Below are 23,680 nucleotides of genomic sequence, written 5' to 3' on the forward strand. Positions count from 1 at the left end.
TCAAATGTTTTATGGAAAGTGGAGTAGAGCTCCTATGCCTCTGGCTAAAGAGTTGGGTCGGGCCTCCGTGACGCGCGTCTCGCTTCTTGAGTGGACACTTTGGCCGAAACGCGCCGCTTGGCTCGCCGTGTGAACGCCGCGAGCGCTTTGCGTTTCACGCGTGTTAGCAGGCGCACCAACCCGCCCTGTACACACGTACATATATAAACACGCAGGTTCCTCGGAGGCTGCACACCGGAGGGGGCGGGTGCGTGTACAGTAACATCAGGGCGGGGAGGCGCCGCCAGCAGCGGTAGAAGGAGGCGGCGGCGGCGGCTGGTCGAGCCGAGGAGGCGGCCTGAGGCGGGCGGGCAGGGCGCCGGCTTTCCCGGCTATCGCGAGAGGCGGCGAAGGGAGGGGAAAGCGGAGCCGAGAGGGCCGCGAGCGAAGGAGCCCGGCGGCCGGAGCTGCGTCGCGGTTGCTGAGGGGGGAGAAGGCCGCCGCCGTCATGGCGGGCGCCGCCGGGGGCTCGAGCGCCCAGGAGAAGCGGGCCACGGCGTCGCGCCTGAAAGCGGCCCTCAGCCTGAGCGCGGACGAGAGCGAGGCCGCGGCGGGCGAGCTGCGGGCGCTGCTGGAGACGGTGCTGAGCCCGCCGAGCGGCGGCGGCGAGTCGGTGTCGGAGGCGCTGGCGTGGTGCCGCTGCCTGCTGGCGGGCGGCGAGCCGTGGGACAGCTTCGTGCAGGCGGTGCGGGCCTACGACCCGGCCACGCTGTGCGGCCTGGTGTGGACCGCCAACTTCGTGGCCTACCGGTGCCGGACGTGCGGCATCTCGCCCTGCATGAGCCTCTGCGCCGAGTGCTTCCACCAAGGCGAGCACGCCGGGCACGACTACAACATGTTCCGCAGCCAGGCCGGCGGAGCCTGCGACTGCGGCGACGGCAACGTCATGCGGGAGGCCGGGTGAGTGCGCCGGGGGGGGGGGGGGGACGACCTGGCTGGCTGGGTTGGGGGTGGTGAGGGGAGACGCTTGTCTAGGGCGGAGGGGGGGGAGGTCAAGGGAAGGCCTTCCGGGCGGGTATCTGCGAGGGGGTGGCAATCCCCCACCCCTCCATAAAATACCCGAGGGGGCACCCCCAAAGTGGATGGGCACTGCCATTCAAATGGTGCGTGTGCGCCACGTCGTGCGATCGGTTATGTGAGGTGGGTCTTTACCTGGAAAAATAGACAATATTTTATTCAAGTTGGCACCCCTGGCATCCCTTTCACGGACAGTAATGGTGAAAATAATAGTACCAGGGAGGACCGGTTGAGTGTGTGCCAAAACCTGACCGAATCCATCCTATTAAGTAACCCAGAGCAAGCATGTTTCTGCGCTCATGGGCGCTGTTTTGACTCCGCAAACGGACAACAACAACAGAATTATTATTATTATTATTAGCTATATGCCACTCATCGGACTGGGTTGGCCCAAGCTCTCTGGACAGCTCCCGACAAAAAATAGTAAAAACCCGACACGACGACGTCAAACACTAAAAACTTCCCTGAAGAGGGCTGCCTTCAGGTGTCTTTTAAAAACCACATAGCTGTTTATCTGTTTGACATCTGCTGGGAGGGCGTTCCACAGGGCATATGTGCCGCGTAATCCTAGGCGTGTCTGCTCAGAAGCAAAGCCGCACTGAACTAAATGGGACTTGTGTACTCTGTAAAGTGCTGCACACATTGATTGAATAATAATAATAATAATTTTATTTATACCCTGCTCATTATCTGGGCACATATAAAAACGTAATAAAAGTCAGGCATTAAAAACTTCCCGATACCAGTAATAATGGATGCAGAATTGCAGCCTGTTTGCGGAATAAGTTTATTTGGTGAAGTGAGCTTTATGGAAACTTTGGTCCAGCAGAGGTTTTTTCATTGGGGCAAAGGTGGCTGTGCACCACCAACCTCAGTTTGGCCTTAGGCAGTCTCCACCTGCCCTCCTTCTGCCTTGCATCCAGCCCAGGAGGTGGCACTGATCATTGGCTTCCTTCTCTGGAGCCTCCCCGTTATATAACTTGGTAGGATTGGGGCAAAACTAGAATTAATTTGTTCTGTGTGTCATTTGCTGTTGCTCCACCCACGGTTGACCTTTCTGCCTTCTGTCCTTAATGTGCACCGACTTCCACTGCTTGTGTTGCAATGTGAAAAGCTTTAAGATGTCACAGCACTCTTTATTTGTTTGCTACCTCTCTGCGGTTTGTCATGTGGGTTGAAATTCTCGCTTCATCCAGAAGTATGCATTCCAAGGGGAGAAAATAACAATCATCAGACGTATATTATGCAAATCTTGAAAGGTGAATCTTGCTGGTATGTAATCTATGGATGACGGTCTTGTAAATGCATCCTTGATGCGTGTTACAAGTTAATGGTGTGCGCATGCTTATGTGAAAGCATTGAGAGTGAAACCAGTACTAAAGAGTAAAAAGTGGAGCATTGTAACAGTGAACATTTCTGTAGCACTTTCAAATGGTCTAAATGTGTAACATGATCCAGTTATCTGACAGAGAGGTGAGTTTCAAACCAGGGATTTTCTGAGTATTTGATGGTATGTGAAATGAGAGAAATGTATGTACAGTTGTACCTCGGGTTAAGTACTTAATTCGTTCCGGAGGTCCGTTCTTAACCTGAAACTGTTCTTAACCTGAAGCACCACTTTAGCTAATGGGGCCTCCTGCTGCCGCCGGAGCACAATTTCTGTTCTCATCCTGAAGCAAAGTTCTTAACCTGAAGCACTATTTCTGGGTTAGTGGAGTCTGTAACCTGAAGCGTATGTAACCCGAGGTACCACTGTATTGGAGAAGACAGATGGATGCATGTCCATGGAATGAATACACATGATCACAGATTTCATCACGTTGATCAAGAATGCCAGCAAACTTACGATCTTGTGTTTTTACAAACACATTCCATCCATGTGGTTTTATGCACAAAAGCATGATAAGGAGTAACTAACCCAGAAATCAGTCTTTAGATTTTGCTCCAAACCATGCCATACGTACAATACAATTCTGCCTTCTACTGGTTGGTTGTGTTGGTCTGTATGTGCCTGGGTGGGTTTTATAGACCATGTAGGCACTGAGTGATGCTGCAAAGTTTGATGTACAGTCTTACACCTAGGATCCCCCCTTTGGCTGTTGTACAGTCTTCATGTTGCACAACCCAGTGCTTCTTACTCCTGTTCTTGTGTGGCATAAAGTAGAAATATTGTGTACATTAATGTACTTAAAAGGAGTGAAAAGATTGTAGAATTTGGGTCTCCAGTTGTGGGGGCAGGGGAAGATAGACACACAGGTAAGGATGCTGAAATAATTTGTGGGGAAGAGTGATGCTTAGAACACTGTCAGCCTGTTCAAGTGTTACTCTGTCCCAGGATACAATTTGTGTGTGCTCCCCCTCTTTCCCCTCATTACAGGTACAAGGTAACTATGGAAAGGAGGTACTTCCAAGTTTGCTCCTGCAACACACCTGTTTTGGCTTGAGTACCACTAACACATTTTGCCAAACCTCTCGGTGCTGTGGATGCTGCTGCAGTCTCCCTGCAGTCTTGCTTGTGCATGCATGTAGCCCACATATACACAGAGCCCCCTTCCTCAGTTGATCCATTATCAGCCCCTTCCCACTAATCTATATGATCAGTCTGATGACCAGGAATGAACAGTCTGCCTTCCGAACAAGGTGCTGAGCTGGCACAGGAAGCGGGTGGCGCTGGGGTCTAAACCCCTGAGCCTCTTAGACCTGCTGATCAGAAGGTTGGCGGTTCGAATCTGCACGACGGGGTGACTTCCTGTTGCTCTGTCCCAGCTTCTGCCAACCTAGCAGTTCAAAAGCATGCCAGTGCAAGTAGATAAATAGGTACTGCTGGGGCGGGAAGGTAAACAGCGTTTCTGTGTGCTCTGGTTTCCGTTATGGTGTCCTGTTGCGACAGAAGCGGTTTAGTCATGCTGGCCATATGACCCAGAAAGCTGTCTGTGGACAAACGCTGGCTCCCTCAGCCTGAAAAGTGAGATGAGCACCGCAACCCCATAGTCGCCTTGACTGGACTTAACCGTCCAGGGGGCCTTTACCTTTTTTTACTTTGCTGAGCTGGCCAGAGACATAGTGCTGTGTATCTCCTTAAAGTTTTGTCTTATTGGCACCACTTCCAAAATGGGTGGAGTCTTATGGGGGGGGACAGAAAAATTTGTGGGGGGCATGATTTGGCCTCTAGGCCAGGAGTCAACCACCCCATCCTACGTTATTTAATTGTACAGTGGTACCTCAAGTTACAAATGCCTCGGGTTACAAATGCTTCTGGTTACAAACTCCACTAACCTGGAAGAGTTACCTCGAGTTGAGAACTTTGCCCCAGGATGAGAACGGAAATTGTGTGCCGGCGGCGCAGCGGCAGCAAGAGGCCCCATTAGCGAAAGCACATCTCTAGTTAAGAACAGTTTCAGGTTAAGAACGGACCTCCGGAATGAATTAAGTTCGTAACTAGAGGTACTCCTACGGGGATTTCCTGCAATGCGGTGGTTCCTGGTAGAAGTCAAAGGGTATAATGTGCTAAGCGGCTTCTTGTTGTTTTTTGAAGCATTCAAGGGTGGGAGTACCTGCTGTTGCTGCAGTAATGGACAGATGTAAAGCTGTAAGGGTGTAATTTCAGCAGCGCAGTAGTGTTTTATTGGCAGGGCGAGACGATGAAGTGCTGCCAAATTATGGAAGAGTCACTAGCTGTCATATTGAACACATGTGATAGCTGGAGTCATCCTATCCCCTACTCTCATTTTAGTAAGGACTGAAGTGTGAACTCTGAAGGTATGCCAGTATGTAAACAATTCCCAAGTGTCGTCTGATCACCATGATAGACACTGTCCATTGTTGGCAGTGCCAGCTGTGGAACTTGGCTGTTTTTATTTTTGTGTGCTAATGCTGTGTCATCACAGCAGGCAAGCCTATGATTAAAATGTAGCTGTGCCTTATAAATTCAATGGGGGGAAATAACATAATGCAGTTGTCATAGTTTCTAAAAAGATTGCTTCCTGGTCTGTTTGACTGCTAAATTGCTATGAGAATCTGCCGTGTGTTGCTGGATTCTTCTTGTTGAAGTTTGCATCGTTGATTATCGATGCAATGTGAATGTGGGGACAATGAAGTGGGAATGCGGGATCTGATTGGGGTTATTTTAATTTAGTGATAGTGTGTAGTGGCTGTCTGCACTTAGGTTTTCAGATGTGCCAAATACTCTTTTGGATGACAACAGTGTGTTTTGACAAATCCAATATCATCACATTTGAAGGAGATGTAGCAAAAGTCAATAAAGATGTTTCCTGGATTATATACTTGAAGTTGATGTGCAAATGAACTCAGTTAGGCCTAGTTCCCAGAAATAACAAATGGAATTGTAAGGTTGTTACATGTGGCCATAGGGGACCTAAATTCAGGTGGTCATTCGATGGCTAGCTCCTTGAATTGGACCACTTGTTCAAATACTTTGGACTTCATGTCAATGAGAATCTCTCATGGAAGCTACATCTGGGTGCCATTAAATTACCAAGAGCCCAGGTCCATTGGCCAGCTCAGCAGATTTTTCTGTACAAAAGAAAACCAATGAATTAATGCTGTTCTCAAGATCTTTATGGCTAAAATTATAGCACAAATGTAGAAATCTGGGAAGTTGGAGCAAAGTACAAGTTCTGCAAAATAAATTTGCACTAGCAGCCAAGAAGCTGCATTCTAGTCATATCAAGAATTATAGTGTATTGTAAAGTTTTATCCCAGGGGTAGGCAACCTAAAGCCCGTGGGCCCGATCACCTTCTCAATCCGGCCCATGGACAGTCTGGGAATCAGTGTGTTTTTACAAGAGTAGAAAGTGTGCTTTTATTTAAAATGCATCTCTGGGTTATTTGTGGGGCATAGGAATTCGTTCATTTCCCCCCCACCAAAATATAGTCCGGCCCACCACATGGTCTGAGGGACGGTGGACCGGCCCATGGCTGAAAAAGGTTGCTGACCCCTGTTTTATCCAATGTTTTGTTACCCCTGGGGTAACAAGAAAACTGGCATGTCAGAAAGAAGTTTAGTTTCTATGTTCAGGGAAACTTTTAAATTGAGAATTCAAACATGCGAACCCCACTTTCCATAAAAAGGCTTACCACCTCCTCTGATACTTGTAATAACTAGTATTTAATTCCCAACAGTCTTGCGTTAATTAATGTATCTTGTGAAAACAGTGAATGTGTTTATAACATAAGAGTATGCTAATTGCTGTAGTAACCAATATCTAGTGAGACTTTGTGGTCGCTTTTATGTCTTGGCAAATCTGCTGATTCTTCCCACTGAATTGATAGACATCACTATTTAAGCTAAGGAACTATCAAGTATAAAAGATAAAACCCCAGTCCCTTTTGGGTAACAGAAAAGGTTGGAGGAAAGTGAGCTACTATATTTTGTGTGTTGCTTCTTAGTTTACAGCTGAGATCTTTTGGACTGTTTCAAGTTCTGGAATAGGAATTTGCCTCTACAATTCTAGATTTTTCTCTTTCTCATTGTTCTCATTCATTCTTCACCTCTCCTTAATATTGTCTACCCTTCCCATGGTCTGTGTGAATATCCAGCAGACCAATCAAGACTGTATTAGTCAAGATCATCCTTTATCTGTTTTGTGTTTTAAGTTTTTCATCAGAGCAAGCAGTTGCCCTCTCTTTCAGGTCAACATTAACAGCTATGTGAAAGATCAGGTTTCTTGGTACTTTTGCCACAGCAAAAATTTCTACCATGCAAATAAATAAAGTTCAAGTCATATCCTGCCTGGCACTACTTTTTTTTTTGCTGAAATCCCTGGTTGATTGTGTCCAGTGTAACGTCTCCTAAAACAACCTCCTTGGCTGCTGAGCCAATGAATGGTGGTCAGTAAAGCTATGATTCACAGTGCTGTGTACCCATACACAATCTCTTGTCAAACTAAACTTTCTAATATTTGCTTTGCCTGAATACATTTTGGCTTTGAAATCAAGGTGGATTTAATTATTCATCTACCTCTTCCCCCTGACACTTTAGAGATTTTGGGGCTATAAATTAGAGCATAGAAGCTCAGAATCAGGTATTTTATATTTGCAATGTGGCTTTTGTCCAATACCCCCCCCAAAAAAAAACCCCAATCTAGTCAAATGCTAAGAGATGCTTTTTGGTAAATCCAGGCAATTATGAAACAGTTTTTTTTAATCACTGAGTGGTTTTCTGTTTTAAAATTTATCCAGTTGTACTTTAAAACAACAACCACCCCAGGCTTATGATTTATTAGTGAAACATTTTTATTGACATTATAATTTTACCCCTACACTTTTCTGTGACATTTTTTGTGGACTAATTTTGTACGTGAGTCTTGAATATGCACTTCTGAAATAGCTGTTGTTTTATATAGTTGTAAAACAAATAAAAGAACTTCGTTTGTGTTTATGTAGAGGATGCTCTTTAACTAAAGATCATTCCAAGATCATTAATATCTAAGGAAACTACTTTAGCTATGACAAGTAAAGTGAGATTTTGAATAAATTATAGAAGGGAAAGTCATATGAGAAATAAAAAAAAAAATCCACTGAGGATTTTGCTTTGACAGCAAGCCTTCAGGAACGTGTACTTGGCAGGGCAACAAAATAGAAGCCAAAGGTTATTTCAGTGGTTTATTCAAGTAAGTAGTGTTGGGCATACTTTGAGTGAAACTCTTCATGCATAGCTGAGAATGTGTTCTGTACCAGACCTTTAAGTGAAACATTCTTCAGTTATGTCTTAGGAGGAATTATATAGATTCTGTTCTCCCAAAAACTTTTTTGTAATTCGTGGAGTCTGTTTCCTCAACCATTTAATGTATCTGCAGCTTTTATTTTATTGGTATTTTTTGCTGCTGCAAGGATAGTCCAGTGTTTTTGTGTGTGGTCAAGGCAAATCACATCTTACATAAGCTCTAAATTATCTGCAAATAGTTTGATTTCTCTCTGTGTTGGATTTGTGTTTTGTCTTTTGTGTTGAAAGAGCTTCAGCTGACTTCCAGACCTGTATTTTCGCATTTGATATAAGCATTATGTAATAGACGCTATAATCCTTCTTTCTCTTTCATTTCTCCTGAAATTGTAACTTTGCTTCTGTTGTAGCATTTAAAGTTGGGTGAGAAACTGTGCTTTCTGAATGTGTGCAAACGAAAGAATTCCAACTAGTACTGCAAGATCCAGTAGTTGTTTGGTAGTACAGATGGTTGTATGGCAAGTCCTATATCAGTGAGCTGTGAGAAATGCTATGATTAGAGTTTTTCTTTGAACTTTCTTCCCAGTTTCTCTACAGTTTATGGCAGGAATGGGGAATCTGTAGCCGACCATATGTAGTTGTGGGAGTTGGGAGTCCAATAATATCTGGAACAGGCATAGGCAAACTCAGCCCTCCAGATGTTTTGAGACCACAGTTCCCATCATCTCTGACCACTGATCCTGTTAGCTAGGGATGATGGGAGTTGTAGTCCCAAAACATCTGGAGGGTCGAGTTTGCCTATGCCTAATCTGGAAGGTCGCAGGTTTCCCATCACTTGGATAGTTTTGCATTACTTGGTGGGTATAAAGAGTTCTCGTTTCTTCAGCTCAATAGAGCTGGTAAAGATTCAGAAAAGGACAACCAAAATGACCAGGGAGATAGAGCAACTTCCCTTTCCTGTGAGGAAAGGTGACAACAGCTGGCGTTTTTAAGTTTAGAGAAAAGGTGAGTAAAACTATGCTTGGTGTGAAGAAAGTGAATAGAGAAAGGTCTTTCACTTCTTACAGTGCAGAACTTGGGGAAATCCAACGAATCTGGATGTTGGAAGAGTCAGGGCAGACAAAAGAAAGTACCTTTTCACTCAGTTAAACTGTACAATTTGCTCCCACAAGGTAGTCACCAACATGGATGGCTTTAAAATAATATTGGACAGTTTCATGGAGGACATGGTAATCAGTGGCAACTACCGGTACTAACAATGGCTGTGCTTCTGAATATCAGTTATTGGAACTTGCAAGGAAAGAAAGTGATGTTGCACTCATGTCCTGCCTTTTGGTTTTCTGTAAGAATCTGGTTAGCCACTGTGACATCAGGATGCTGGACCCATTATGCTCTTTTTATATTATTATCAGTGCTATTTTTCTAGAAAAAGGGGTGCTGGAAAACCTCCCTTATTCTCTCAGAATGGCAATGGTGCCCACCTGAGAGGTGCCTGAACTAGTTCCCCTTGAAAAAAGGCCCTACTTAGCTTATGTTTACATACACAGCCATAGCATGGGGGGTTTCAAAATTAGCAACTATCAGTTCTTTGTTATTAATTAGGTGGCTGAGTATAACTTTGTATAACTTTATTTGTAGGTTTTGCAAAAGGCATCGGATAAAATCAAGCTCAGAAGTTCCGTCTGTTCCAAAAGATCTGTTGATAATGTCAGAACTAGTTCTTCCACAATTCATCTTCTGTCTTATTCAGTACTTACGGGAAGGCTATGATGAACCAGGTATGGATGCTATTAATATTTTTGGAAAAGTTCACAAGGCAGATTCTCAGTGTTGTTAGTTTCATTTTTGTGACAGTCTGTTTTGTTCTGAAGGTAAGGATGATTTCAAACTGTTGGTGAATTGCAAGTGGGCTTTTAATAAAGTGTGATTGTCAGGATTGTGAAGTTGAATATGATCAGTGAAGCTGAGGTTAGTCTGCTCCCTGCCACCCACGTAAGCAACTCCTTATATTTTGCAAAATGGGAGAAAAGCTGAAATCCTAGAGAAAGTTGATGCAGAGTGTCCTGGGTTACACAGAAGAGAGTGGAGTGGGAGAGAATTATACTTTGAGTGGAGTAAGCCATGGTGTGAACGCTGGGATAGAGGTTAATGTAACTGAGAGGCATAATGATAGAGTGTAAGGGAAGAATCTAGATACCTGATAATGTTAGAATTGAGGGAATGAAAGGCATCACTCTGTGGAAAGGAAACAAGAACTTCCAACATCCTGTCTTGAATATAAAAGGAAAAGAAAAGCCAGTTGCTTGGTTTAAAAAAGTTTATTACTGTTTTTTCTTCCTTTATTGATCATAGAGATGTGAGCAGCTTATGTCTCTTACAAATATTGTAATCAGCAAGGGGTGTATAATCTAAAATTTTAATTGTTGGGATGGGGTGATGTCGTAACAAGTAAGGAGCCACAAAGTTGCTAGAACGGTTTGCTCAATCTGCTACAAACTTCTTGCTTGTTTGTTTTACAGTTCTTGATGTTCCATCAGAAAAAGACCTTCACAAGGTCCTTCAGATATTGGAATCCCACATTTCATTTCTGGAAGATCTGACAAAAATGGGAGGAGCGATGCGTTCAGTCCTTACTCAGGTTTTGACAAATCAGCAGTTCTATAAAGATCTTAGCTCTGGTGAGTTGGTGTGTTATTACGTCTTGAGGAGTTTTTTTGTATTAACCATCCATTCTATACTTTAAAAAGTCACAAAATAGTGTGGGCATGGGAGAAGGGAGTGGCATTTATTATTGCCGGTGATGTCACAGTCTGTGACACACAACCACAATTCCACACTGGTCTTGTGGTAGTTGCAGGTGTGCTGCCAACAGAGGAGTCAAATTTTCCTTATGACAAAGCGCACTGAAAACACTACTTGAAAGAATAATAATAATAATAATAATAATAATAATAATAAGTTATTATTTGTTCCCCAGCCACTCTGGGTGGCTTCCAACAAAAATTAAAAATACATTAAAATGGCACACATAAAAAACTTCCCTGAACAGGGCAGCCTTCAGATGTCTTCTAAATGTCAGGTAGTTGCTTATATCTTTGACATCTGATGGGAGGGCGTTCCACAGGGCTGGCGTCACTACCGAGAAAGCCCTCTGCCTGGTTCCCTGTAACTTGGCTTCTCGCAGTGAGGGAACCACAAGAAGGCGCTGGACCTCAGTGTCCGGGCAGAACAATGGGGGTGGAGACGCTCCTTCATGTATACTGGACCAAGGCAGTTTAGGGCTTTAAAGGTCAACACCAACACTTTGAATTGTGCTCGGAAACGTACTGGGAGCCAAAGTATGTGAATCCCATGCATCAAATGTGTTATAGGACATTTATTGTGTTGCAAAGCCCAAAATGTATTTAATTATGTGGGCTAAATTTATTTTTTAAATCTCTAGTCAAATTTTCTAACCCACTTCATGCTACAAGGCACATGTGAGCAACTCAAGGGCTTTGTGTTTCTCCTCGGTTGCTCATAGTGCAGCCTTCTAAGCCCCAGGAAGCCCAGTTCACTTTCTGCATCTGATCAGCTGTCAGTTGGGCGGTGGTGGAAGGGTTGCTGTAACAGTGCTGCTAAGCGGGGGGGGGCAGCAGTTTTAGCTGCCTTGGGATGGCTGTGGAGTGCAGGCTTTGATCTGCCTGCCCAGAGCTCTCAGTGCAGCTGAAATTGCAACCCCTGCACTGCCGACAGCAGCGAGAGGGCAGAATTTTTAGCTGCATCAGGATTACTGGGGGTGGCGTGCAGACTTTAATGGTTAAAGTTGCATCAGAGTTCCTGATGCAGCTGCAAAGGGGAAGATTAAACTGTTGTTGTGAGGTGGGGAGAATATGTGTGCAAGGGGGAGGAATGCCAGGCTCTGCCCTGCCCATTGGCATGCAGCCCCTGACCAGCTGCACACCACCACATTTGCAGACAGGTGGCCACCCCTGCAATAAGGCTTGGTAAGGCTGGTTCCTAGAGTGAAAGTAAACCTTTTGAAATACATTCCAGGTGGTGTAGAAAATGCATGTGCGAAGAAAAGCCACGAGAAGTATCTTGTAGCTCTGAAAGGTTCTGGACTCACATTTCCCGAAGACAAGGCTGCATGTGGAGGGCAGGAGCAAGCAGCTGGAGGAGCAAGCTCTTCAGTAGTTCAAGGTCTCTCTGTTTATTTATTTACTTAAAAATCTTTGTTATTTGAAGAATCTTCTTAGACTTACAGCATTGCCACAGGTCTGCTTCTGAAATAATTGACAGAATGCCGTCGAAACTACACAGTACCAGATACAGAGAGGAAAACAGAACCCCTTTTCAATTGCTACAGTGGGGGAGTATCTCAATTCTTACAGAAGTAAACTGCAAATGGAAGCTTTGGGTCCCTTTGATCCTATCCATTAGAAAATGTGTAAGTTTGAATGAGCGCTTAGTAATTGTGTGGCACAAGGTCACATTTCATTATCAGCAGCAGCACTACCCCCAGCAACATGCATTTCTGCACTGTTCCAGGCATTGTCCCAAACCACACGTAGCACTTCCTGAAGTATTTACCATTTTCCTCCTAGTATTTTAATTCCAATATTGCTAGACCTAATGCAGCCCATGCTCGAAAGATAAATCCAAAAATACATGGAGAGATAGATGGGGGTATTTATGAAATTATCTGATTATTCTTTTGTCTAGTTGTGTGTGAATTAGAAAAGATAATTTAATCTTAAATTTCTCAAGGTTTTGCAGGTGCTACGCCAGCTTCAGGGCAAGGTGACTCTTCAGATGAGGTGAGATTTCTTCAGAAATAAAATAAAGCACAATAATATGTGAAATAAATTGAAATACCCTAATTTTTATCATGCTTGCCTTTGCTAACATGTACTGTAGACTGGTGGTGTCAGCCCCATAAGCCATTAAGCAGAAAACACAGCTCTTTGTATTTATGTAGGCCCAGTCCCTCTCTGCTTTCTCCCCTAGGAGGGTTGTTGTTAATACTCCTTTCGTTGAACTAATTTTAGCAACACTGGGGATCGGAGTGTATATAGCAACTTCTGGAAATAACGCTAACTCATTACTATGTCAGATTCACATGCTGGGGCAGGTTTTAACCAGTGTTAATGCAGCGAAGGTTGTGTTTCAACTGCATCTTTCTAGGGCTCTTGTATTGACAACAACAGCTTGTTCTTAACCAGGTTCCTTTTCTTAGAATTTGTAGGATAGGAAAACTTATTTCTAACTGGGCACTCCTAAGCATGTTTATTCAGAAATAAGTCCTGCTGAGGTTGATGAGGTTTATTTCCTAGAAAGCATGCTTAGGATTTAACTGGGAGTAAGTCCCATTGGAACACTGAGTAGGCGTGCATGGTATTGTTCTGCACGTTAACTATGCTAGGCGAATAACTAACAACATATGTGTGTTTATATATACACATTTTTAAAACAGAAATAATAAAGTACCTATGAGTTGCAGATGTTTCCCAAGAGCTCTTGTAAACATGAGGTAGGACTCTGTAAAGTTGCTAGATTAGATGCTGAATAAGCATCTTCCTGAGATCCCTTTACCTTGTAAAGAAGAGGAGTAAAGTGAGAAAAGTGGAAAATTGGGGAAAGGGCCTGCTGTTTCAGTAGTTCCGTCTCTGGTTCTAATCTAGAACTGGGTTCTTGGCGACTGGACCGGAAAGATTTTGTTGAAGCTCTTCCCATATCTGCATGCAACCAGGAGTCATATGCTGCAACTGCATGCATCCTCTAGTTTTTCGTACACTTAGATGCTGAAGTCCTGTTTTTCTAACATGTAAATGACGGGAATCTCCCATGGCAAATAATAGTCCATCTTAAAAGGTTCTTAACAGTAGCCTGACTTAACAGGAGTGGTACCTCTGGATATGAACGGGATCCGTTCCAGAGCCCTGTTCGCATCCTGAAGTAAACGCAACCTGTGTCTGTGCGGGTCGCGATTCGCTGCTTCCGCGCATGCACGTGGCGTCATTTTTAACGCATGCGCGAGCAGCGAGACCCGGAGGTAACGCGTTCCGTTGCTTCCGGGTCACCGCAGAGCGCAACCCGAAAGCGCTCAATCTGAAGCAACTTCAACCCGAGGTATGACTGTATAACCAGTGAACCTTTCATTGATGCTGATATCAGTGCTAGGAAAAGCTTTATGAACTCAATTTCTGCATAGCAGGCTGCAGTAAAAGTTGCCAGAATAAAATGCAAAAAGAAAAGAAAAGTATCTTTGTTTGAAAACCTTAGTTCAAAACGTTTTGCAGTATTTTTCAAATTTTTTTCAGCTTCAGAAACAAAATGAAGATATTGATGGCTGCTTCAGTGTCATTTTCAGATGTAATTGCAAAATGAACATGTTGCATGTTTATAACATTTGCAAATGATTTCTGGTTAATGCTGAACTGTAATTAAACAGATTTGGAGGAGGGAAAATAATTGGTTTATATCCAGAACAATTTATTAGAAGTTTGTGCAGCAGAGTCTGCTATGCTTTTAGCAGTGCTATTTTAAGCTAATATGTTTCAAAGTGCTGCTGTACTTTCACAGTTTTTAAAAACAAAGCTATTTTTAAAAAATGGCAGTGTAACCGAAGGTGAACTTAAATCTCTGAATTAATGAGACCCAGCTAAAAATGATACTTACGACACTTCATATTCGCACAGTTTATTGTGAAGGAAGGAATATGTAAGGTTAGGATTTAGACAGGAATCTGGTACAATGATCTTAACAGGGGGAAGTGGGAATAGGGAGGGTAGCACACCCTGACTTACTGGTTGTGGTGTTGGGAAGGAAAGATACTGGATCATTTCAATAAAAGATGCAAATATGGGAATTTTCAAATAAAGAAATTTAAATAATTAAATGGTACAGGAAACAAATCTAAGTGCTTTATACAATCATTCCTTGGGTTAGAGACACTTCAGGTTGCACTTTTCGGGTTGCGCACTGCGCCAAACCCGGAAGTACTGGAACGGGTTACTTCCAGGTTTCGGCGCATGCGCAGAAGCACTAGATTGCACTTTGCGCATGCGCAAAAGCACCGAATCACAACCCGCGCGTGCACAGATGCGACGCTGTGGATTGCGGACACAGCAGGTTGTGAATGTGCCTCCCGCACGGATCACGTTCACAACCCGAGCGTCCACTGTACTTGCTGGTGGCTAGATTATTTAATTTTGCCTTTCTAGTATTTAAGTGGATGCAAATCACTAAATAGTTTAGTAACCTGTGTGTGTGCATATCCAATAATGTCTGCTAGCAAAAAGTGCTTGTGCAAGGCAAGAGTACCCAATTTTTGTTAATCACAGCTTATTAACCCATTTCTGTGTGCCCATGTTGAACCAAGCAGTGGTTTGTACCAGCAAAAAGCACTCTTGCTTGTGTAAGACAGAGCACCTAATTTTCATTTAACACCCCCCCCCCTCACTATAGTCTTCTGCTACACAGAGCTGCTCCTGGAGCTTAGGAGACCCTCCCGTTATGAGATATGGCAGAGGGCTGTAGTGGATAGGGAGGATTAACAAAAGTTATGTACCCTTCCTTACATTATCAGAAATGGTTTCCATTAGTGCAGAACCACAACTAGATACAATCCTGTGTGTATATCTCTCTCTGAAGTAGATGTAAAATGCATATTATGGGCAAGCTTATTAAACCAAAGAGCACTTGCCTACGAGAGAGCAAAGTCAAGGTCTCAAATAACACACTTGTAATCTTATCCAGAAAACTGAGTTAGCACTTACATGTCTCCTTCAAGGCTTCTACATGTAAATAATCTAAAACAAGGACATCTGGTGAGATACTAGTAAATTCTTCAGTTGCTTGTGTTTTATCAGAGTTTGCGTTTTCAACTCTGCAAATACTAAGCGGATCTAGTTGCATCTATCTGCAAGCGAGTAAAAAGTACTCTGTTGCTTCTGCTTTCCTTAAAACATTGATGTATTTCAACTGTTTTTGCCTCCGTATACTTCTGTGTTGCCACATATTGGTAAGCAGACTTCCCACGAGGGGCCAAAAAGTCTATGTGAGAGGTCTTTCTGTCCCATTCCTCCCATTTGCACAGTTCACAATTCTTGCAGTTTTAAGTGACTATTCTGAGTTGACTCTGGGGACATAAAAGCTGCCCCCCCCCCAAAGCCCTGTATGAGGAGGAGCTGGATTTGAGACATCCTCTAGTGATAATTATAGGGACGCGGGTGGCGCTGTGGGGTAAACCACAGAGCCTAGGACTTGCCGATCAGAAGGTCGGCGGTTCAAATCCCCGTGACGGGGTGAGCTCCCATTGCTCAGTCCCTGCTCCTGCTAACCTAGCAGTTCGAAAGCACATCAAAGTGCAAGTAGATAAATAGGTACCGCTCCGGCGGGAAGGTAAACGGCGTTTCCGTGCGCTGCTCTGGTTCTCCAGAAGCGGCTTAGTCATGCTGGCCGCATGACACAGAAGCTGTACGCCGGCTCCCTCGGCCAATAAAGCGAGATGAGCGCCGCAACCCCAGAGTCATCCACGACTGGACCTAATGGTCAGGGGTCCCTTTACCTTTACTTAGTGATAATTGTGTATCTATAGTCAAGACTATGAGAACAAGCAAGGGATGCAAAATTATATATGGTTGCCATCTAGGGAGGATAGATTACTAGGAAAGACTTACCACTCAGATACTACCCCAATAGCTTTCTGTTATCCAAGCTTTCAACATACTGGTGACAAGTATGTTCATTTTATTCATTGCGCTGCTGAATAAAAATAATTATTAGAAAATGCTAATAGTATTTAAGCATTCAAATGTTTTATGATCGCTTTCTACTTAGACTGTGCACACGTTTCTAAGTGTGCATGCTTCTAAGCAAGTGCCATTAAAACTAACAGTATTTGCATTCAAGTAAATATATTTAGGATTGGGGCAACTGACATATAATACCTTTAACTCCAGAACTTGAATAAAACCATTAAATCAATTGGTAGATGTGCCATTCTTTGTTTTGGTTCTAAAGCCACAAGTTGAAGTCAGTTCATAGAGAATCAAATAGCAACAATAACAATCACCATAGTTCAGATTATGCATTTGTAAACATAATTAGAAGCAGCGGAAGGAATGTTTCAGGAAGATTATTAAGACCAATCCAATGAAGAATATGTTATTAAGAGTTTGAGTTCCTACAGTATTATTGGAATGAGTTGCTGCAAAAATTAAACCGTTCCTTGTTTCATTCTTTTTTCATTGAAAAGCATATTCATAGCATATATAGTCTTTGACACTAAGACTTATTATATTGATCCACTTTCAAATTCTTCCCATATCTCAGGAGGACCAGGATGGTGGCCAAGACGTGGGAAAACGCAAGAGGGTAAAACTAAGCAGCAGCACCAAAGGTACATGGCATATAGTTTGTCAGCTACTTTCGTGTTTTTGTATCTTGATGTCACCAAGCCTGATCAGTTTTTGATCAGTCTTGGCTGAAGAATGCAGTATGAGAAAAGACTGAGAAATATGCCGGCATGACACACTTTCACCAGAATTCACTGCTGCCACCGGTGTCTTGTATTGGTTGCATATGTTTCCTGTAAGTGGCCAGTAAGTTTGCAAAATGCCCCTTGATCGAACGATGAAGAGAGTACCTAGAGTTGTATCATATGGGGCTTTTGTTTCCTCTCCACACACCCCCACCACTACATCCCCACATAATCTTCTTTGGTAGGTCCCCCAACTCTCTGGAGCTGATTTTGAGGGTGCATGGGGGGTTGGAGAGGACAAGAGCAGGAGAGGAAATTCTGGTGTGTGCATAGAAATCTGATGTAGCAGCAGAGCTGCAGTGTTTGATACAACCCTTAAAATGTAAGAGTGTGTGTGTGTGTGTATTACACAATATTTTCTTTGGGACAAGGAATTCCATGGCTCAGCTGTCTACAAGCTAAGTACAGTGGTACCTCTGGTTACGTACTTAATTCGTTCCGGAGGTCCGTTCTTAACCTGAAACTGTTCTTAACCTGAAGCACCACTTTAGCTAATGGGGCCTGCCGCGCTGCTGCCGCCGCACAATTTCTGTTCTCATCCTGGGGCAAAGTTCTTAACCCGAGGTACTATTTCTGGGTTAGCGGAGTCTGTAACCTGAAGCGTATGTTACCTGAGGTACCACTGTACAGGCATTTGATGTGGAGGTATTTGTGACTCACCACCTCTGTTTTAGGCAGAGGTTGCTGAACCAGAAAAGGAAAAGGCTTTTTCTATTATATTTTTCCTTATCCATTCCCCGTAACTTTTTCACCTTGTAATTTCTTCTCATGATTCTCCTTTCATACTCAACTTGTACCTTATTTCTGTACCTTATTTCAACCCCCCCCAAATCATTTTCGTTCATCCCTCCTCTCTGCTCCTTTCCCCCTCACTTCTTCCTCCTTTAGCAGCTTTACTCTCTAGCGCCTTCCTTTCTATTCTCAGGTTATTTTATCACTAATAATTATAATTATAATATCTCACTTTCTAATTCTCTTCAGCAACACCCCTGGAGGCCTCCCTTCCCTTCCTCCACTCTCCTGGCCACTTTCACTTTCACTCAGCAAGCATAGAGCTCCAGGCATTGGTCCAACTAGAAAGCTTTGGCATGGGCTAGGGGGCAGGACAAGGGACGCGGGTGGCACTGTGGGTTAAACCACAGAGCCTAGGACTTGCCGATCAGAAGGTTGGCGGTTCAAATCCCCGTGACGGGGTGAGCTCCCGTTGCTCGGTCCCTGCTCCTGCCAACCTAGCAGTTCGAAAGCACGTCAAAGTGCAAGTAGATAAATAGGTACCGCTCCAGCGGGAAGGTAAACGGTGTTTCCGTGCACTGCTCTGGTTCGCCAGAAGCAGCTTAGTCATGCTGGCCACATGACCCGGAAGCTGTACGCCGGCTCCCTCGGCCAATAAAGCGAGATGAGCGCCGCAACCCCAGAGTCGGCCACGGCTGGACCTAACGGTCAGGGGTCCCCTTTACTCTTTACCTTTGGGGGCACGACCGGCAAGCGACTAGGCATTGGGCACACTGAGGCCCCTCTGAAATTGCCCCGGGGTGCATTGACGGGTCCCTGCTGTTTGAGAAACCTCGGTGCAAATTGTTATGAGCGGCTGACCCCTTCAGAATTGCACTGAATGATGTGACAAGACATGAAAGATGACTGTCTAAAAAAAAGAAAGAAAAGATTGTAACCTAGCTGCCAGATGGCATGCAATTAGTATAATTTGCACATCGTTTTCATGGATATGGTTCGTGTCAAACTGCAGTTGATGGATGTCTTGTGCCGGTTCTCAGTATTATTATGCTCACTTTGTTATCCTTAAAGACAACCCTCCACAAGCCATTCAGCCATCAGTAGTTAGGAAAAACAATTAATTTAGATGTGTCTTGGTTTTCTCTCTATTACTTTACAGTACTCAGAAATGCACCTTTTTACAGTACTTTTTAAAAACAGTAGGCTATTTTGTGTGAAAAGGGTATATAGTGTGTGTTTTGATTTTTAATGCTTGCTGGATCTACTTTAGGACAAGATTGTGGGTTTGGAGGGCCTTGACTTCGGTAGAATAATAGGAACAGAATAAAGCTGAAATTCTAACCAGTGCCCATATGTACCAGATAAGTGGCCCCAGCACAGTGGGAAACCTGTAGGTTGCAGATCATTGCTTGTATCCTCCTGTATCTGTAATCTTTAATTATTCACTATGAATGATCAGCAAGCTATTGTGTACACTTTTCTTCCTGTCCTCCATTTTCTGCAACTATGGTACCTAATTCTTAAGCAGCCTTTTAAGCTTTGAGCAGATGAGATGAAAAACACCGGCCTGTTTATATGATGGGGTTTGTAGTTGCTGTGTGTGATTTGAATTGTATGGAAGATTTGTACTGAAGTCTTCTTTGCAAAACAACAACAACAACCCTCTGAAAATAAAGTTCCCTGGGCCAGCCAGATGTACTGATTTGCCCAATCTAGTTTTTCTCTTAGTAATAAACTCCAGACTTTTTCTTTTTTGTTAGTAGAAAAATATTAAAGAGTTAACAATACTTCTTAACAACCTCCTTCCAATTTTATTACTTGTTTTTGTACAGATCAATCCATTATGGATGTTTTGAAGCATAAATGTTTTCTAGAAGAATTATTATTTTGGACAATAAAATATGAATTTCCCCAGAAGATGGTAACTTTCTTACTCAACATGCTTCCAGATCAGGATTATAAGGTATTTGTGTGTTTCCTCTTTCCTTTCCTGTCAGAACACTTCCCCGCTTCAGTTTGCATACAGTTCCCCATTGCAGTTTGCTTTGGGCACGGGTAGGTATTGCAGAACATCTTCGAATGCAGCATTTATTTATTTTTACTGCAGCATAAGGTTGCTGGTTGAAAATAGCGCAAAAGAACATAAATAGCTCAGACTAAGTTAGAAGGAACAAATTTAAAAACCTGTAAAAATGCCTGTTTCTTTTATGAGCCATAATTGGAAGGAGTGCTGTCTCTGTAGCTGGTGCTTCCTCACGGTTGGCATGCAATAGCTTGCAGTTACTGTTCTTTGAGTTGCAGAGCTAGGATGTGGAAACTAGCTGCCCCTTTAGTTTTCTGAAACACAGTGCAAAATTTCAACCGTTAATGGAGCCCACAAGAAAAGGTTAAGATTTGTACACATTTGATGGTTTCTTAGCGCTTGAGTTCTTTGGATAGCTCCAACTTATTCTTAAGGGCTTACCATATATGATAACAGGTGCCAGTTCAGACTGCTTACTAAGCTGCATTACGAACAAGGCTCATTCCCCTTTCACATAGCAGATTCTCTTTCTTTGCCGGATTGACTTATAAACCTGCAAGTCTTCTGTTAACTCTAGGTTTTCCATTTCATCTGAATCAGCAAACTATGGCTAACTGCTTCAGGATATGAAGCCACAATTCAATTCACAATTCCTAGCTTGTTCCAGATACATTAACCATTGTTTCCTGGTTGGGTTGTAACAGGAAACTATACTTAGCTGAAGACTTCCTGGCTTGTTTCCTTGTGCCAAGTAATAATAATAATTTTATTATTTATATCCCACCCATCTGGCTGGGTTTCCTCAGCCACTCTGGGAAGCTTAAAACACATTAAAAATTGTAAAACATTAAACATAAAAACTTCCCAATACAGGGTTGCCTTCAGATGTTTTTCTAAAAGTCAGATAGTTGTTTATTTCCTTGACGTCTGATGGGAGGGCGTTCCACCGGGTGGGTGCCACTACCGAGAAGGCCGTCTGCCTCGTTCCCTGTAGCTTCACTTCTCGCAGTGAGGGAACCGCCAGAAGGCCCTTGGAGCTGGACCTCAGTGTCCAGGCTGCACGATGGGGGTGGAGATACTCCTTCAGGTATACTGGGCTGAGGCTGTTTAGGGTTTTAAAGGTCAGCACCAACACTTTGGATTGTGTTCGGAAACGTACTGGGAGCCAATGTAGGTCTTTCAGGACCGGTGTTATATGGTCTCGGCAGCCACTCCCAGTCACCAGTCTAGCTGCCGCATTCTGGATTAGTTGTAGTTTCTGGGTCGTCTTCAGAGGTGTCTTCACGTAGAGTGCATTGCAGTAGTCCAAGCAGGAGATTACTAGAGTATGCACCACTCTGGCGAGACAGTCCGCGGGCAGGTAGGGTCTCAGCCTGCGTACCAGATGGAGCTGGTAGACAGCTGCCCTGGACACAGAATGGAAGTGAAATGACTGTGTTCAGGGGCAGAAAGTTTGTTCATATTCCACCTGGTTACATTGAGATGTAATTGTACAAACATGCCCATTGTCCTCTAGATGACATTTGGTCCTCATTAACAGATTTGAAAAAAACATTTATGTTAGCAGAAGTGTAGCCTCATTCATAGCAGAGTGAGGCACACATAAAGTACATTGAAATAATTGGATTGGGCAACATATACTTGGAAAGTAATTGCACGGCATGCCATCCTAGTCTTGGTTTTGTGCAACAACTGGTTTAATATACTTTCAGTAACACTTCTTATTGAGACTTGTTCGGGGGTTGGGAATGCAAATGGTAACGCTAACCTTTATTTTATACCCTGCAGATTGCTTTTACTAAAACTTTTGTGCAGCATTATGCTTTTATTATGAAAACCCTGAAGAAAAGCCATGAATCGGATACCATGTCTAACAGAATAGTACATATTAGTGTCCAGTTGTTCAGCAACGAGGAGCTGGCACGCCAAGTGACAGAGGAATGCCAGCTGCTTGATATTATGGTTACTGTCCTACTGTACATGATGGAGAGTTGCCTTATTAAAAGTGAGCTGCAAGGTGAGTCAAATTCAGAATTTGCTTTAAGAGCACTAGAGAGGCGCACACAGAATATTCTCAGCCTGCATTTAGGCTTCTTTCTGTAAGGGGATGTAATCTGTTGGACTCCATGCTAGCAGTTGACAGGGCTAGAGTCCAAGATGGGCCACCCTTTCGTCTCTCTTATCCTGCTGTCTTCTTTCCAGCTTGCTTCCCCATCCTCTGCATTCCCATGAGATTAGACCCAAGTGTCACAGTTTACCCACCCGTAGGCTATAGTGGAGGAAGGTCTGTTTTAAGCTTTCCTGCTGAAAGTGTGAAAAATGGCTAAAACAGAAGGAAAACAGCCCCATCATCCTTCCCCTTCCATTCCTCTACCAGAACATGCAGACAGAGAGACTGCTTTGTGTAAAAGAGAGAAAATGTTGGAGATGATCATTACTGCTGTAGTCTTAGACATAAAGACCAGATTCAGAGTTCACTGCATCCGGGAAGTCCGCATGGAACTTAACTAGCATGCAGGCTCCTGGTGAGGTTTGGGAGAAACAAAGAAGGTGGTTGTAAAGTGAATGAGGAAGTACTGATACAGGTAGAAGCTCTGTTTTGCACGCTCCATCAGTGTGTATGTTTAACATTGGCAGTCTTAACATTTATGTCTTCAAAACCACTTTACTTGCCTTTTAGATGAGGAAAACAGTTTGCATGTAGTAGTGAACTGTGGGGAAGCTCTACTCAAGAACAACACCTACTGGCCACTTGTCAGCGACTTTATAAATATCCTTTCACATCAGAGTGTGGCTAAGAAATTTTTGGAAGACCACAGGCTATTAGTAACATGGATGAACTTTGTATCATTTTTCCAAGGTATGCGTCGCTTTTGCTAATTTGCCCTAGTATTGACTGTCCAACTATATATACCTATATTAGATAGGGTTTAGGGGATGCAGGTGACAATGTGGTCTAAACCACTGAGCCTCTTAGGCTTGCCGATCAGAAGGTTGGCGGTTCGAATCCCCGCGATGGGGTGAGTTCCCGTTGCTCTGTCCCAGCTCCTGTCTACCTAGTAGTTCAAAAGCACACCAGGGCAAGTAGATAAATCGGTACCGCTGCAGCGGGAAGGTAAACAGCTTTTCTGTGCGCTTTGGCTTCTGTCACAGTGTTCCATTGCACCAGAAACAGTTTAGTCATGCTGACCACATGACCCAGAAAGCTGTCTATGGACAAATGCTGGCTCCCTCGGCCTGAAAAGCAAGATGAGCGCCACAACCCCATAGTTGTCTTTGACAGGACTTAACCATCCAGGGGTCCTTTACCTTTTACCTTAGATAGGGTTTTGATGACTAACTTTCCTTTTCTGTGTATTTGAATTGTATACGGTGCGAAAAAGATGGTGTACTGGTTAGCTGTAACTTTGTGCAACTTTGTCTTGATCCTTTAAGGAATGAATTTAAACAAGAGAGAACTTAATGAGCATGTTGAGTTTGAATCTCAGACCTACTATGCTGCTTTTGCCGCTGAGCTTGAGGCCTGTGCCCAGCCAATGTGGGGGCTACTATCACACTGCAAAATCAGGGTAAGCTGAGCACTACCTCCCCCTTTGGTTCTCTAGTGATTAAATATTTTAAATATGAAATATGCAGTTTTAGAAAGTTGTACACTCTCCTT

At 43.6% G+C, this 23,680-nt stretch overlaps 1 protein-coding gene across 4 annotated transcripts in view; it reads left to right on the forward strand.

Moving 5' to 3' along the window:
• The first annotated feature begins 287 nt into the window (after positions 1-287).
• Positions 288-23,680, forward strand: part of UBR3 (ubiquitin protein ligase E3 component n-recognin 3) — a 95,288-nt gene continuing 71,895 nt past the window's right edge. For all 4 annotated transcript variants that reach the window (XM_083625978.1, XM_083625979.1, XM_083625980.1 and 1 more), the window contains exons 1-10: positions 288-939; positions 9,377-9,516; positions 10,258-10,416; positions 11,774-11,920; positions 12,488-12,537; positions 17,057-17,123; positions 19,829-19,959; positions 21,808-22,036; positions 22,700-22,879; positions 23,455-23,588. In XM_083625978.1, the coding sequence (XP_083482104.1) occupies positions 488-939; positions 9,377-9,516; positions 10,258-10,416; positions 11,774-11,920; positions 12,488-12,537; positions 17,057-17,123; positions 19,829-19,959; positions 21,808-22,036; positions 22,700-22,879; positions 23,455-23,588 (1,689 nt within the window). In that variant the 5' untranslated portion in view covers positions 288-487. The remainder of the gene's footprint in view (positions 940-9,376; positions 9,517-10,257; positions 10,417-11,773; positions 11,921-12,487; positions 12,538-17,056; positions 17,124-19,828; positions 19,960-21,807; positions 22,037-22,699; positions 22,880-23,454; positions 23,589-23,680) is intronic.

This window comes from Podarcis filfolensis, assembly GCF_964270895.1.
Source record: "Podarcis filfolensis genome assembly, chromosome: 1".
NCBI lineage: Eukaryota > Metazoa > Chordata > Lepidosauria > Squamata > Lacertidae > Podarcis > Podarcis filfolensis.